Source organism: Onychostoma macrolepis, chromosome 13 (genome assembly GCF_012432095.1).
Source record: "Onychostoma macrolepis isolate SWU-2019 chromosome 13, ASM1243209v1, whole genome shotgun sequence".
Lineage (NCBI taxonomy): Eukaryota > Metazoa > Chordata > Actinopteri > Cypriniformes > Cyprinidae > Onychostoma > Onychostoma macrolepis.
Genome location: NC_081167.1, coordinates 21,875,781 through 21,892,926, shown reverse-complemented (window position 1 = coordinate 21,892,926; position 17,146 = coordinate 21,875,781). Strand labels below are relative to the sequence as shown.

Sequence of the window (17,146 nt, the reverse complement as noted above, 5' to 3'; positions counted from 1 at the left end):
GATGGATATAAATAGTCACATTTAGGACACCCTTAGTTTCTTCTAGGATGAGACTTGAGGCTTGTTCAAGTAACAAGGTTTTTTGCATTTTTCTGCATGTTCACATGGAGTTTAATGCTGAATTTTGTCATCCTCTTTAAAAAAAGGGTTAGACCATAAGTGAATTGTTTAGAATTCAATAAGAAAAAATTGAGCATGGCCTTTGATGAAAACATGATGTAAAGAAGTTAGAGATCCACTGCTTTGCTTTAAAATTATGTTTTTCATGCAACGTTTGTCTTTAGACTGTGAATTTGATTGACAGACATAATTCTGTAACTTTTTAGTTTTAAACTGATTCTAAAATATAGTGATTCTCACTATGATTCTATAGAACTATAGAACAGTTTTTGAGTTGAAATAAGTCTTTCTTGGTTGTATTCTAGATCAGTGGCTTAGCATCTGCATTTGAATTCATTCCACACATTTTTACTCATTTCTTTTTGGCTATCATTCACAGTGAATTTTATTTCCCTTTTTAAATCTTGGGCTAACAGACACAATTAAAGAAAAAACAAAATTACCGACAGATGTGGTCTGCTGTTTAGGACACACAATTAGATGATACGGCATTATATAAAGTTATATATCAAACCTCTAAAGAAAAAAAGCTATAGAATTTGATAAAGTAGCATATTATGTGTGTTTATTCTGAATGCAAAATGCAACTCGAATCAGTTGTGAGAGGTACTTGTACTTGTGGATGGAAAACCATGTCAAATGCTGGTGTATGTTTACATGTGAAAAGTGTTTGTAACTGGACGTGTTAGTCCGGGGGTGTCCAATCCTTCTCCTGGAGGGCCGCGTTCTTGCAGAATTTCGCTCTAACCCCATTAAACTCACCTGAACCAGCTAAGAGAGGTCTTCAGGATTGCTGGAAACATTCAGGCAGTTGTGTTAGAACAGGTTGGAGCTCAACTCTGCAGGACATTGACCCTCCTGGAGCAGGACTGGACACTCCTGTGTTAGACAGTTTAAGAATTTCCCCACATATAAGAAAGTTTAATAAGAAAGAGAACAAGATATGGACAGCTAGAGAGGTTCAGGCTGTTCCATGTCATGTGTGGCAACAACTTTGACAATGAAGAAAGCTCCCAGTCTCCCAACTCCCAGCTGGGAGACTTTTTTCTGACATGCTACTTTTTGCAGCTGGAGCCGAGAGACATCATGAATCATCTGTGAACCTCCAGGCTCTTCACATGTACACCCAATCTATGTGTGCCGCTGTAGACGCCTTCAGCAATGTTCTGCACGCTGTTCCCCCTAATTGTTCCTTTGTCTGTGTTTACAAAATGTTTGTTTGCTCGGTTGTCTTTGGCTTTGTTGTTCAAAGCTTTCTATAGATAATGGATTTGTGTGTTTGATGTGAGCACCACAAGCCGAGCAGATTGCTAATTTATTTCGTTCTGGCTTTCATTGATAGACTGTGGATTTGGTTTCTGCAAAAGCATCAGAACGGTCCAATAGGATTTGATGCACACATCAAACACTGCTAAATACAAGCAGAGCAAAAACAGAAAAGCATTACACTGTCCAAATATACTTTAATTTATCAGCAAGTCAGTTTTGTACTATATATTTATAGCCCGCCCTGTATGGCTTTGCTAGGCAAGACAAAATCAAGTATTTTTTATGGGTCTCAGTTGTCCTGGATTCATGTTTTTGTCATTTTATAGTTTTACAATTTCCTAAGGAAAGCTTACACACATATATCAATAGTTTCCTTAACACTACAACAACAAGAACATTAAATATCTGCTTTGTTTATAACCAGTTCGAAAACCTTTTTGACACAAATAGCTGTTTTTCCATTCAGCTTGACTTCTGTTTAACCATAAGTCTTTAGTAAGTCATATTTCACCAATATGAACAACATAAGTACTGTAATGCATGTAAAAATGAATCTGATTCTTTTTTTACACTATTAAATCATTGCATTTGCTCAGGCTTTATATATAGAATGTGTTTTCCTCCAACCCCCTCCTCCTCTTCCTCTCAGTTTGCAAACAGAAGGTGTGCTCCTGCAAAAGTTTAATCTTCAGCTAGAGAAACAGATGCTTCTCACCTATTCTGACGCTTCACTGGAAACCATTTCTTTCTCCTTTTTTCGCTCTTTGATTATGTACATTCACAATTTATTTAATTTTCTGGAAATTATGAAGAATATCAACATATGAAGCTTTCAGGGGGCTCTAATTGCCATTTTATTTTCTCTCAAAAGAGGCTTCCTCATTTCACAAGAGTTCCCACATGTGCTGGTAGATCACAGAATGGGCCACAAGTCAGGGTTTTGATTGCTGTAAAGTTTTTGGGCATGCTGCATCTTTCCTGAAAAGGTTTGTAGAGAGGAGCTAGGAAGCACATTCAAAGTCTTCTGAAGTGTTTATACCCCTTTGTTTTTTGCCCTTTGTGAAATTGGTGCTGTGGTTCATGTCTTATCTGTACAATAGGCTACATTTTATTTGACAGATTTCCTTCAAAAATACCATAGACTTTTTTTCTGAGACTTGTCTGAATGCATAAAATTTTGATATTTTCAGCTGGGTTTTCTTTTCAGACAGTGCCATTAAATGACAGCTGTACAGCACATGGTTGAAGTTCTTATCGAATACAAGTCATTCTCGTATTTGGGTGAAATATTCCTGTAATATCAGTTTATGACGCTTGATATATCTACTAATCTCAGCATCTGTCTGCTTTCATACTGGCTTGAATTTTTTGACATTTCATGTTCAAACTTTTAGGGCCTTGTTTGTAATGGTGAAGCATTTGTTATCAGTGCTGTTGGTTTTCATTAACTTTTTTTTTTTTTTGTAATATCGGATGAAGTGAAATTCTGATTATACCTGCACATTTTGTGCACAGTCCTGAAATATTGCAGCGTAGGGTATTTGATGTAGCTCTTTGAGTTTTGGTGTTTGTTTAATCATTGATTGAAAGCTTTAGTTCTTGCCACAGTTATTTAAAGGTTTCTCCAGTCCAAAAAAAAAAAAAAAGTTTTCACTGAATTAGTATTAGGTATTTCATAGAATTCATACCTATTTACATTGTACTGCTCAGTGCTCAATGCTAAAAAAAATGGATGCTGCAAGTGTTTACTAAGCAAATAATGAAGATAATGCTTTTGTTAATTGTTTTGTGAGCCCCAAAGGGCAACCAAAAATCATCCTTTGCAGAAGGGAGAATATCAGTGGAAGAATCCACCTCTGTAAACTCAGAAGATGACAGAAAGACAACAGAGACTTTGGGAGGGAAAAGATCATAGACAGTGCGTAGAGAGGAGGAGAGGATGCATAGAGAGGTGAATATACAGGAGACAGTCCAAAAGGAGTCACACTGCTTGGGTAGAAACCTAGAGGATGATTCTTTGTGGCACCAGTCAAGGTTCAGAATTTCAATGTCCTTTCAAATGCTGCACTGTGTCTGTAGTCTGGAGTGTATCTGACCTGTACCTATGTCGAACATGCCCATTGAATGCACTACTAAATGCTGTAAAATCCGTACTAATTTTGCTAGTGTAAACACGTGCTATGACAAATTATGATTCCTTAGTGAAATGATACATTTAATTTTTTTTTAAAATCTGTTTCACGATTTTACATCCCCAACCCAGTGTATGAAACTGCCTTTACACCTGCATTCTAAATATGTTGTGTTTACCTTTGTGTCTGAAACGCTCTCAGTAGATGCTCTGTTGTTCAAGATCCCAAACTCGAGAATAAGATCAGTACCCTGCTGTTGTTTTCTACTGGGGGTATTTCTGGCATTTTACAGGGTTTTGACTTGTACGCGCTCTGCTATCCAACAAGTTATGTAGAGGCTCCATTAAATATTTGGCTTTCTGTCCAGAATCCTGTTGAGCTTGACGGAAAGTCAACTTCGTTTCCCACCAAGCTGCTTTTCCATCCCTGTGCGAACGAACTGAGAATGAAGTGCTCGTATGTAAATCCTCAAATCTACATGCGCACATTCTATTTAATTTCACAGCTAGCTGAGTGGCCCTAATCGCATCCAGACATTTGGGTCCTTTGCTATTCAAATCTAATAGACGCTTTTGGAGATGCGGGACATTGTGCAGTTTAGTCTTTTTGCCTTGCCGCCTGTTGTAGGTCTCTTGTGTCAAAACCGTAGCAAAAATAATTAAAATCACTCTTCAAAACAAAGACTACAGCAGCATGGTTTTGAATATAAACCTAATTGCTTCGCTCTTTTGTGGCCATGCTTCAGTGTAAATATCATTTAGAAGAAATATGCTTTTTTCCCCTCTTTAATCCTTGTAATATAATTACAAATTTTGAATTTCTATATTGTTGAATCATCTAAAATGGAACATTTTCCTTTGCAGCTCCGGAAAGGTTTCTGACCATCCCAAATGTGATGCAGAAGCTCTAAAAAGCAGTTGTCTCTCAGGAGAGAGTCACAGAGTAAGCATGTGTTGTTAGTCTACACTTTGTTCTTATATCTATATCTGTTTCACTACTGAATGAAATGTGCTCTTTAAAAAAACTGTACTTTAGATCTAAGAGAGAAAAAAGGTGCTACATTTTGTCTGTGACTGGCTGGACAGTGCATTTTTTTTAGGGCTTCTGTATGAGATATAATATTAAGAATACACCATTTTGAAAAACAAGCCTAGATGAAGTTGACCATTGCCTGAAGGCAGTGCAGCTGCCTCAGGGATCTAGTGGGGGTCAGAGCAGTTTTTTTGTTTGCACTTCAAAATTAAAAAAATGTTAATGTAAATTGTCTGTCCGAAGCCTCTGATTGAGCTATGAACATACTGTCCTATTCCTGTCATATTATTTAATTTCAGCACAAGAGCAGCTCATTATTTTGTTCAAATAATACAGTGACTATGTGAATATTAGCCTACTATTATCAATTATACCCTAATTAATACAGCTACTGGCTCAGTTTTTTAAATAAAGCAATGACATCCAAAGTATAATGTTGGGTTGAACTTATATCAAAACTATTTTAAATACAGACAGTGCTATTGGGGGTTGTTTCTTATTACCACAGAAACATGATGTTATTTTTCCTACAAATATGAACTGACTGCCTTAAGCCTTCCACGAAAATAATTAAAATGCCAAATATTTCACTTGTAAAAGGCCCCCTTTTCCACTCTCAGCTAGCATTGATTATGATGTATACATTTTATACCTATTACATGTGTTTTACATGGCTTTATGGCCTCCCCCTGGAAAGAGAGTGCATCAAAGCAATGGCTTAATCATATTTTCTTCTGTCAAAAAGTAGCTAATGCAAATAGCATGCAGAGCCTTCCTAACAAATATAAAGATTCATGAAGCAGGTGTTTCCAACCAATTATGTCTCACTGCTTTCAGCCCTGACTCTTCTGTTTATATTGGGTGAAGTGTTTAGTCCACTTAAACAGAGATAAACAGTTGCAAGATAAAGTGAGCAAGAAGAGAGGTTATTTTCACTTCTTTTAAAGCACACTTCTGAGAGATAGACTTTAGAATAGAGAAGGGAACAGTAATAAAAAAATGTAACACAACATTTGCATAAAAGTAGAATTTTGAGAACATGAATAGACTTTACATTTATTGAAATGTATTGGAAAATGTAGAGGCCTAATAACTAAACTCTTTACACTATTCCCTTTTTCTCGTTACAGATATTTTCCACATATCTTGCTTCTACAGACTTACTGTTTCCACAGAACAATACAGACAGTAGTTTCAGTGGACTTTCAGAGTCTCAGCACGTTCCTGAGACGCCCAGGGCACTTATAGAACACTGTGCCACTAACAACCCTGCAAGAGATGCCAAAAGTCTGGGAAAGTCGCTTCAGACAAGTCTCGACATCCAGTGGGAGAAGCAGCACTCAGCCCCTCATAAATCAGAAACTGAAGCTCCGTCAGCGGACGTGACAGATAAGGAACCGGAGGGGGAGAAAACAGGGGTGAGTGGAGGACTCTGGGATACTAGGGTACTTCAGGAGTGTCGTAACGGGACCTCTGGATTCCTGGATGTCGAGCAGCAGTATCTCTGGCACCCGGTCATGGGCTCAGAAGGGAGCTTGTTAGCTGAGGAATCCCATATACAGAGCAGGCACTCCACCACGGGAGGAGGGGCAGCCTTTGTCCCTAGTTTGACTCACTTGGAACACTTTTCACAGAGGCATAGCCCACTTACCATGGGGGGCCAATTTAGCAAGCACTTTTTATCCAGAACATCTGTTGAGAGCCAAGAAGCCAAAGCCCAGCCAGAGGGAAGTGGGTTCAGCTCTAGCCTAGGGAGCCTTGTAGGAAGAGTGTCCTGGATGCTGGCGGATGCAGGACGTGTGCTTACAAACTCTTTGAAGGAACAAACTGGTGGTAGAGGAAGCGCTTGGTACAATCAAATGTGCTCAATGGTAAAGGATCTTCCTCTTGTACACCATATCCAGTTTGAGTTGACTCTAAGACCCCAGGCAAACCCAACTCTGAAGACAACCCAGTTTCGGCCCAATCAGTCTCATAGTGATATTTTGTCAGTAAGAGAACAGAGTGTAGCATTATCTTCCATGCAAGATCTGTCAAGGTCCAGTACAGGTGAATGGAAGAGCCCCTTGATGGCTTTGGAGGCAACTCAGACAGGGGATTCGGTGACCACCCAGAGAAGTGAGGGGCTGAAGGTATGCTGCCAAAGACTTCACCCCGTACCTGAATCCTTGCTCCATCTCCAGAACCTTCCAGCTCAACAGCTTCTATCCTGCCTACATAGTGTCATCCCTGCCCCCTTGCTAATGGAAGAGCGAGTGTTCGCTCTATACTGGCTCAATGTAGCCACCTGTTCTCAACCAGATTCACAACCTGCAGTTACTATCATTTTCCAGACTAAGATTTTGGTGATCACCTTTGATCCTTTACCTGTTTCTGCAAGCCCCACACACTCTTTAAATGTTTACTATGAATTATCCTTTCAGCAACTGCAGGAGATCCACATAGGTTTTGCTGGGCAGACTGTCAGACTAACGGGTAACACAGAGAACAGTATACTTGTCTTGCAGACCTGCAATGCAAGCTTAAGTCAAGAACTGTCCCGAACCTTACTTGAGGTCATTTGCCCTTTCGACAGCGGTGCACTGGACCATCCATTGCTGTCAAATGACATAGAATGTTTGTCCCTAAACTGGGACTCCCATATTAAGGATTTGCTCCTACCCTCTGGTGGACGCCTTACATGCTCATTCCAGAAAACCCTGGCTAAGTTGGTCTTCCTGTTACATGGTAACATGCAGGGGGAACGTCCGACACTTGCGCATGTGCAACTGCTCCTTTACACAACTGTCAGATTTCAGAGATCAAGTCTCAAGCTGCACACTGACCCTGTTGTACCTGATTCACAGGTGGCACCGATAGACTCTGAAATTGTCCAGCTTGTCCTGACTGACACTCACCTGGGTCTCTTGCGGGAAAATGCTGTTTACCACCCACCTCCACGTTCAGTAGCTGTGGTGGCACGCGAGGCCCAGTTTAGGCTAATAGACCTGCGAAAGCGCTCTGATGTTCGTTGCGTGCTGGTCAGAGATGGATACGGCAGTATGCGTCTGGATGTTGTGTTGGCTCAGAAATCCGGTGGTACTGGAGGTCACTCTCAACCTCCAGAGGTCTGCAGTGCTGATGAGGCAGCTGCCCAATCTCCTACCAACTCTGATTCATCTCCCCGGAATGAAGTGTGGAAATTAACTTTCAGCAGCTCCGCTGAGGCCACCTTCCTGATTAATAACTTGTCAAACATTTGATCAAGGACCTTCCAGCAAAATAATTAACAGCCCAGTGAGGAGAATTCGACAGGAGACTACAAAAAAGGCTGAGTGCACCGAAAACATGACATGAGTTGCCGCCGCTAGGATTTGAGGAATAAAGACATTTTATTGTTTGTTTTGTTTTGTTTTTTACTTTTCCATTACGTTTTATATGACTTGCATTGTGATCAGTTTTTCTGACACAGGGAAGAGTAATAAATTGAAAGCAGTGCGAATGAACAAGATCATAAATTCATAAGGCTGGTTCAGATTGCATTGACATTAGTAATGATGTTTGTCTAGCAATATCATATGGGTGGATCAAGAATGATTATTGTTTCAGAGTTAGGTGTATAATGCATCTATAAAAATGTATAAAATTAAGAACCAGCACTCAACCCTAATTTTTATGTTCATTCTCTTCAGTGCCAATTAGAGAAACTTAAGTATGAGAATTTGCTTCTAATTTGCATTTGATGTGTTTAGCCCTGTGCATCACCAGTATGTTTTTATAGTGCAATTCATTTTCTAAGATTGCACTATTTAAGTTATATCGTTTCGGTTGGAGAGTGATGTACCACCCGAGCATAAAAATGTTTTTTTTAAAAACTGCATAAAACGGCTTCTCCCTCTCTTCAATATTCACGCTCTTCCCTACCCGGTCTTTGACTCATATAGCCTTGCATCACAGAAAATGCATGTTGCATGCCTGCAGCATCCAGCAGCTATCAGTATTCATCTCTTGAACTTGGCATGGTGTGAGGAGATGCCAGGGTCAAGGTGAGATTTTTTTTTCCACCACTGGGTCATTTAAGTTCTCACTGCATCACGTTGCTAGCTAATAGCTCACAGTCCCTTTTGTTTCAGACCCTGCTGTGTAAAATATTAGTTATGGTTCTCTTGTGCTTCCTTTTTTTGCGAGTCTTGTTCCGTTGTAGACTTTATGCCACTGAAGAAGAGGAGCAGGAGGAAGACATTCTTCCTCCTACCTTGTCTTTAAAAAAAATGCTGCTATAGTGTGTAGAAAATTATGGGCGCTTGTACAGTGCAATCAGCTAAGGCTTTTCTTTGACAGAATGCCAGCGAAAGAGGGAGAGAGTTCCTTTTAATAAAAGTACATCATGTGCTTTCTCAGAAATCAGTGCTTTTCACCTTTTCAGACTTGAAATACTGTCTGAGTGAAAAGCCCCCGTCCTAAGGACAGATTGCCACAGAAGAAAAAAAAAAAAGCTTTTATGGCAGACTGTAAGTATAATATCAACTGTTGTGTCATGTTTTTTCATAGCAATATATATATATAGTTTGGACTATTTTGTTTCTAAAATCTAATATCTAAGCAAGCACTCCTAAAAACCGTAATGAGCAATTGCCACCAGCTCCTTTAATTGCACATATAACATCAAGTGATCGCTTTAAAACAAACAATGAGTCATCAAGCCATTTAGCACAAGAAGTGTGATTAAAGATTCATATTCAGCCATTTAATTACAGTCAATAAGGTTTTCAAAAAACATTTTACAGTAATATTATGTTACTGTTTGGCATATGAGGTCCAACAGTAAGGCTGCATCAAAGAGAAGGTTTGTTTGGGTGACAATGGCATTGAGACCATTCACTAGGTTTAGACAAAAACTCTCACATCATTAAGCTAATGAAATAAATTACAGTATGATTCTTTTGCTCATGTATTGTGCAGATAAAGAAAATGGATCTGTCACCGTGATGAGAGAAAAGCTCATTTCTGCTTGTTTTATTTGATTTGGAGTCATCACATAACAAATAACGTTTTTGCGGAATGGGAGCTGTGTGATGCTGAGTACCATTATTCATCCAAACAGCGGCCCCAAAATTTGCTAGCTACCGAGATAACAATAGTAGATGCTGTATTGCTGTCGTGCTGGTCAATCAATTGTACAGGCCAGAGGGCTCTGTGCCACTGTAGTCTCCTTATGGACACTTTTTGAATGCTTTATCCATCACATTAGACACAAACCTGTTTGAAATATAACAAATAAAGTAAAGATGACAGCGCAAATAGAAAGGCACCCTCTTCTCGCTCGGCACCGCTGATCAGGTCAAGCGGACAAAAGGCAGGGAATGATGTGTGGGGCTTTTTCTGAGAAAGTGTGTGCGTACGAAGAAGAGCTTCTCCTCTGGTCCAGCGAGACCTCTTATCTCGCCTTCGCAGGCCCTGTGAGGTGGGATGCGTCCTCTTTCATTAATATACTTCACACCTTCTCTGCTTTAATGGCTTCAGGAAGTGCCCAGTGCCTGATGGGAGAAACAGGTGGAGCCTCTTGGTGAGCTGACAGCTCCTGAGAAAATTTCTCATTTTAGCTACCTCGTCGCTTGGCTCTCTCTTTCTCACTCTCTTTTTCGAAGAGAGCCATCAATCATGCATGTATGCCTTTGTTTGTAACCTTAGCTGCTTGATCCCAGAAGATCCATCAAGTTAGAGTACAGTACATTAAGTTAAACAGTAATGACATTGAAATATAGTGCTGCTTCTTTCTAATAGGGTCTCTAAAAGGAAAGCCATATTTAGTAAGCAAAAATGTAGAGGAAATTGTATGAGCGAGAATTAATACCCGTCATGAAAACACAATAACAGTAACCCAGATGGCAGTTTATAGGTTTGTTTCTTAGTAACATCTTACTTAACTGTTCTGGCTACTCCTGACGCCGTTTTGATAAGGAACATGTTGTTACTGTTTGGCCTTTTTGTGTCTTTAGTCCAATTTAACAATAATTTAATATTGAGGATAATGCTGTTGTTTTGTGTACTTGTTAATTGGTGCCATTTTCAATTTCCATTATTTTTGTTATAAAAATAAAAAAAAGTTAACAAAAAATCCATTTAATTTATTCATTAAGCAGATGCTTTTGTTGACTTAATGGGCATAAAGTAGCCAACAGCAAAGTTTTTATTACATTTTGTTACTTTTTATGTTAAAACACAATAAAAATGGCACATGTTGTTTGTTTTCATTGTTTTGTTGATATTGAAAAGTTACACTTCAATGCAATCAAAAAATAAACTTTTTGCCATTTTGATTATTTTCTATAAACTTTGTGTTGCAAAACACGTAAAACATATTATTGAAAATGGCTTTTAAAGCATCCGAAAATAAATGAATAAATGAAAAAGCGACACTGCTACGCAGGAACAATATTAAAAGCATAGTTCACTCTAAAAATTAAAATTCTGTCATCATTTACTCACTCTTGTGTCATTCCAAACCCATATTTTTTTTTCATCCGTGGAATGCAAAAGGAGATAGATGAGGGATGTGAGGATGGTGATTGTAACTGTCAAGCTCCAAAAAGCACATAAAAGTACCATTAAAGTATCATTAATCCATACGACTCGCAAGCTATAATACCAGCATTGGGTGAGAATTAAAACAAATTTTAAGTCGTTATTCACTGTAATGATGCACGTGCGAGCACATTTATACATAAGCGTATAGCGCAAGTGAAGGAATTCAACTCCATATGAAGAGAAGAAACTGTCCTCAAACTTCACTTGCGTTCAACATGACAAGATTCTTTGACTTTGAGGGTCACTGTCTTACAAGAAATGGAGCAAACATGTCAGTAAACCTTGGATTTTGTTAATTTAATGGTGGTATGTTATGTTCCCCATGTTCTAGCTGTGAGGGTACTTTCCTAAGTTTTATAGTGTTTTTTTAGTGAACATTCTTTCGCAAAGCTCCAGTGATTCCCTGTCTGTTAATTCATGTTAGCGAAACGCTGGTCTGTTATTTTAACCTCTGTATTCCTCTTCTCATTATTGAGACTCAATCTGTTGTAGTCAGGCTAGTCTTTGCATTGGCCACTCTGATGGAATTTGGCAAGTAAGGGAAGCCTCATAGGGGGCACACACACACACATACACTTATTATGCCAGCCCTGAATGTCATCCGGCTCTTTGAGCTGCGGCTCATTTGTGAATGTCTGTCCTCTGGCCAAACGTATTTCTCTGCCCTTTAGAAAGATGATGTTGTCATCTGATGTCATTTTTTAAATTGGAACACTCTATCCCATCACCCCCCTCCGCACTTGCTTTTTTCCCCCCTTTTTCTGGACTCTGCACAAGTCACATTAGCATTTTGCAGAAACCGTGAGACATTTTGCCACTTCGGCTTTGTGACAGATTTCACAAGCTCAATTTTAACCGTTGCCCTGGGGGGCAGAGGCACAGTTTCCATCTGTTGATAGTGTAGCTGAAGCCAGCAGGTCGTTTAAGAAAACTTCCTATCCTGGCTGCCAGCTGCACTCCAAACTCTAGATATGGAGTGTTCGTTTTAAGGCCCTGGTGGTGCTGGGCTGTGATTTCACTCGCTGCATGAAAACGTGAGAATTAGAGTTTCAGTAAATGCAAATGAAACCAGTACTGGAGATCAGATGAAATTATTTTTGGAGATGCTTGCAGGTTTGTTCTGCATGTCTTGTTCAGCAGTAATGTTTAAAAATTCTGTTATAAAAAAAAAAGAAGGAAAAGCACATATCTGTAAATTAATTCATGAATCTATTTTTTTTTCTATCTAATCTATTATTGATTGTAAGCAATATTAAAATAAAATAAAAACCTAGCAAATGATTTTAGCCTGTCTTACTTGAGGTCTTGACCTTCTCTACGATATTCTAAAAGTGAAATCATGCTATTTCACAATTTTGACAATCTACTTTTTTTCTTTTTTTTGGAATTGAGAAACACATTTTAAAACATTAACATTAAACTCTTTTTAATTATCAAAAAAATGTAGCCATAACTTATTTTACAGTCCACAACTGGATCCCTGTTACATAAAGAGTGTAATTAAAAAAAAAAAAAAAACAAAACAACATATAATAAAAATTAACAATGTTGCATTAACTAACAATGGAAAATAAAGCATATCATCTTAATTAATATTAATTGTTAATTAACATATCTTAGTTAATGTTAATTTCAACATCTACTAATACATTATTAAAATAAAATAAAAATTGCATCTATTAATATCATTTAATGGACCTTTGCTAACATGAACAGTTTTTTTATTAACCAACATTAACTACAATGAGCAATACATTTGTTACAGCATTTATTAATCTTTGTTGCTGTTAGCTGATGCATTAGCTAAAAAAAGCATAGCTAATAAAAGTACCATAAAAGTGTAAATTTAAGTTTTATTTGCTGATTATCTACTCCATAAATCTCATTTGTGCAGTCTGATTATTCACAAATTTGATGCATTTGATAGTTATGATATACATGAGAGCCAATGACATTTCCCAATGTGACATACACAATTAAATATACACAAAGATGGAGTTTGACAGCTCCTAGTGTATGCAATACATACATCTAAACATCTCCTTCTGTGTTCCACGGAAAAAGAAAGTCGTGAAGGTTTGTAATGGCATGAGGGTGAGTAAATGATTCTGGGTGAACAATCCCTTTAAGAGTCCTGCGGCTGTGAAGTCCACTCAGGTAAATTTAAAGCTTTACTCTTTAAAGCTCAGATCTCTAGTATCGCACTGTGCACAGGAGGGTCATTGATTCTAAGACACATTTCTATAAGTGTCTGTGGTCATAATTTCGAACTGCCTATTGTGCCTCTGTAGCACTGATGAATCGGCGGGGGGCAATAGCCTCCAACTGCTACAGTGGAATACAGCAGAATAGCAACGTTTCTTGTCAGTTTTGCAGTTTCTTAAAAGACTGAACCCAGAAATTGGATCTGTCTTGAAAGGTTGTAAGTTACAAGTTATGGCAGCTTTCATCCTTTCAAGCTTTTCAGTCTTTTAAAGAGTGAATTAGTAAAAACTTTACTGTATTGAGGGGGCAGGCAGTTTTTCTAAGTGATAGAAACTCTGAATTATATTCTATGCATCTATAAATTCAGATGCTTCTTAATTCAGTAAGTGGTTTAAAATCGTAATTTCATTACATGCACGTATAAATGCTGCTAATAGAGAGTTATTTTTGCCGTTTTATAGGCCTTTAATGGTTAAATACACACACTTATATGTGCCACAATGCCCGTTTTTGCAAGTATCATCAAACACAGTAATTTAGGTCTTAAGTGGAAGAAAACAGCTGAGAAAAAAAGCATGTGTAAGTATAACAGTATATTGGATCCGGGCAGCTCTTAAAGTGACAGCAGTCTAACATTCCTGCTGTCTGTTATTCATGTTAATCAAACAACAAAAGAGAGAAAATCACTTTTGTAACTTTAATAAGTAGAAATATATATTTAATTTACTCAGCGATGCATATGCAGTGTTTTTATACATTTGATTACCTTATACAATGTATGTAGCATTTATTTATTTGTTCTACTGTATTTTTTTGTCCTGTTGCTTGTAATTAGTTTCTTATTCTTGAGCTTGATTTTTTATTTATTTATTTATTTTTTACTTTAAGCTAGTATTTGTTTTTGGGGGTTTTTTTTTGTGATGCTGACACTGATGACAAGAATTATGAAATTTCTATGGTATCAATTTTGATATCATAAAGACCTTATTTAAAGCAAAAATAACTTTACCTTGAAATAATGAGATATGTAGGAGGGACTGAAGCCAACACATATTAAGCAATAATTCTATTGAGCAATGAATCCCCACATTCTCCCCTCAATACCTCTCTCTGCCTCCCAATGTGTCCCTCCCTTATTTTAGACCCACTCCTACATGTCTTTCACTGTCCATTATGATCCACCCTTCTGCTTCCTGCAGCATCAGAAGCATCCACCACTGTGTATGGTGTAGTGAATTTTAAATCATAAATACTGCTGTATATTTGCCCAGTGAAAATGAACTCTACCTAACTTCCGTTCACTCCTCTCCCTCAGAGCCTTGGCACACTCGTACTATTTACTCTGCCCTCGAGCACTCTCACAAACAAGACAAGGTTGTTTTCTGAAACCCGCTATGCTTTCCTTTTTGTGGCCTCTGGGTTTGGAAGGACTCTCCGTCAGAATGCTGAAGTCAGAGAAGTTCCTCTCTCCGTCTCGGTCTCTCTCACTGTCATTTTTATTTATTTTTTTGTCTATGGTCTGTTCCTCCAATGTCAAGTCATTAATCACACCGCAGAAGTTAAGTGTGACTGCAGGCAGCACGTCGTTATAAATTGCACAAGCAAGAGAAGCCGTAATTAGTTTGCAACAAACTTGATTCATAGGCCATGTTGTGTAACTTGTATTAGTTTTTACCACTTCTTTATTCAGATTAGTTTTTCTGCACAGCTAATTAGCCTACTAGTATTTTAAACAAATAATGATGCTGGTACCAACAAGCAAACCTAATTGGCGAGTACAATTTTATATAGGAAAATCAAAACGTGTAACATTTAATTAATTAATAATTGTTTTGTTTTTTTTGTTTTTTTATAAAATACCAAACAACCAAGTCAGTAAGTATACTGATAGTTAAAATCTGTATGTATAAGCATCTGTTTATGTGAGTTCATGAGAGCAATTTGTTCAGAAATCAGACTACACTGGTTGTGCTGTAAGTATTAGAGCACACTACGCTGGTTCATAAGTATTAGAGTTATTTGTTTGTTGGAACTGCACTGCACTAGTTGCACTGTCTGTTTCACGTTGTAACTTTATTTAGTAGCGGTGTTGCTGTAATGTGTTGACATTGAACAAGTATTGCAGTATAGATCTTAGTCAGGTTAAATGCCATTGAATTTAAAGTGTCATGAACTGGCTTTTTTATTTATTTTTTTATTTTTTACTGTTCTCCGATGTCCACTTATAATGTTATCAAGATTTTTACATCAAAAAACAATTTAGAATAGGCAATTTTCTTTCCTGTTTTGATCCCCCTTATTGGAATGCTCTGTTTGAATAGGTGTGGTGGATTGTTGACTCGGAAGTAAACGCCCACATGCTATGATTGGCTAACAGTTTTGCAGTTTTTCATAGATGGACGCTGCTGTGATTTAGGTTAAAACACATAAATACTCAATACATCTAACAATTTGTAATAACAGACAAAGCAATAGTAGCCTAAATCATGTGATAAAAACAGTTACCCACACTTGTGTGGTGCAACATTACTGTCAGATCCAATGTAGTTGGCACAGCATTGTCTTTTAGTTTCAATCTTTCTGAAAATCCTGCATCAAATTGTGCCTTGTTTGTAAATTTTCTTTTGTGCATCCACAGTGATGTCAGCAATAACCACAGACTAAAGTTGTATCACCCAGCAAAACAAAATATTGCTTCACACACCTTGAGTCATTCACCAAAATTCTCCAACAAATAATTTTCATAACACAAAGTCAGCACAGCACAGCATATTGAAAAATATCTTATTTTGTAGATTTGGGGTTTTCTTTGCACACCAGATCTTCCGTAAGATCTTTTTGCCTTAGACCTCGGCCCAGCTCAGTTCCCTTTTGATTTCAAATACAGCTCATGAACTTCAGTCTACAACCCCGAGGCCAGCTTTTGCTTCAGGACACACTCTTCCACTTTCCCAAGTGCACAAGTGCTTCTGTTTATTCCTGGCTGCTGAGATATTCAACACCACACAAAGTAGATTAATATCTCCTTTGAGATATTCCATGCTTGTCTATGCTGCTGGAGGTTACTGTGTTAAATATGAAAGAGAAGTAGGCATGTTTGAATGATTGATGCATAAACACTGTCATTAGTGTTTATTTAAGTGACAGCTCATGCAGGAATATACTGCAACCGGCGTGCATCGGCAGAAAATGTAATCTTACCCATTGCAGTTCAGATGTTTATCTGTTCTATAAGGTCAATAGAAGAGGAGACAAAAATAAAGATGGGTCAAGTTCACATGAGTATATTCAGAGATTATTTATATGGCTGATCATATATACAGTTATTGGAAAACTGATATGTCTATATATGTGCTAAGCTGGGTTTGTCAGCTGTAACACTAATCAGAGAGGATATGTGATGCCATATGCCTTCTCCTGATGGATTTGTCAACACCATGATTTCACCTGCGTCCGATACTGAAAATGAAGGCACTTTTCTGTTTTAATTATCAGGAGTTTCAAAACACTGAAACTGTAAGAGACAATTCAGCCTCACAGAAGGAATTCTTCAGCCAAGAAACACATTTTATCAACCCAGTTGAGAAATGGCCACTGCTGCACTTCGCACTTGACAGCTCTCCAGACGGCAGAATAGCACTGCCAACTTTACACAATAGATTGAAAGTTCCCAAGCTGCAGTTCTCTGTTTAGATTATTAGTGATTGCTTTAAGACTGTAAGGAAAGAAGTTCCCCTAAAAATTCATCAAAATGCAGAAATTGCATGTGCAAATAATCTAAAGTATATCACTCTTGCTGTGCGTCATGATTGTAGCAAATT

At 37.9% G+C, this 17,146-nt stretch overlaps 1 protein-coding gene across 2 annotated transcripts in view; it reads left to right on the top strand.

Moving 5' to 3' along the window:
• kif16bb (kinesin family member 16Bb) overlaps positions 1 to 7,932 on the top strand; it is a 36,377-nt gene extending 28,445 nt beyond the window's left edge. For both annotated transcript variants that reach the window (XM_058795038.1, XM_058795037.1), the window contains 2 exons: positions 4,385 to 4,463; positions 5,684 to 7,932. In XM_058795038.1, coding sequence (XP_058651021.1) covers positions 4,385 to 4,463; positions 5,684 to 7,795 — 2,191 coding nt within the window. In that variant the 3' untranslated portion in view covers positions 7,796 to 7,932. The remainder of the gene's footprint in view (positions 1 to 4,384; positions 4,464 to 5,683) is intronic.
• The last annotated feature ends 9,214 nt before the right edge of the window (positions 7,933 to 17,146 follow it).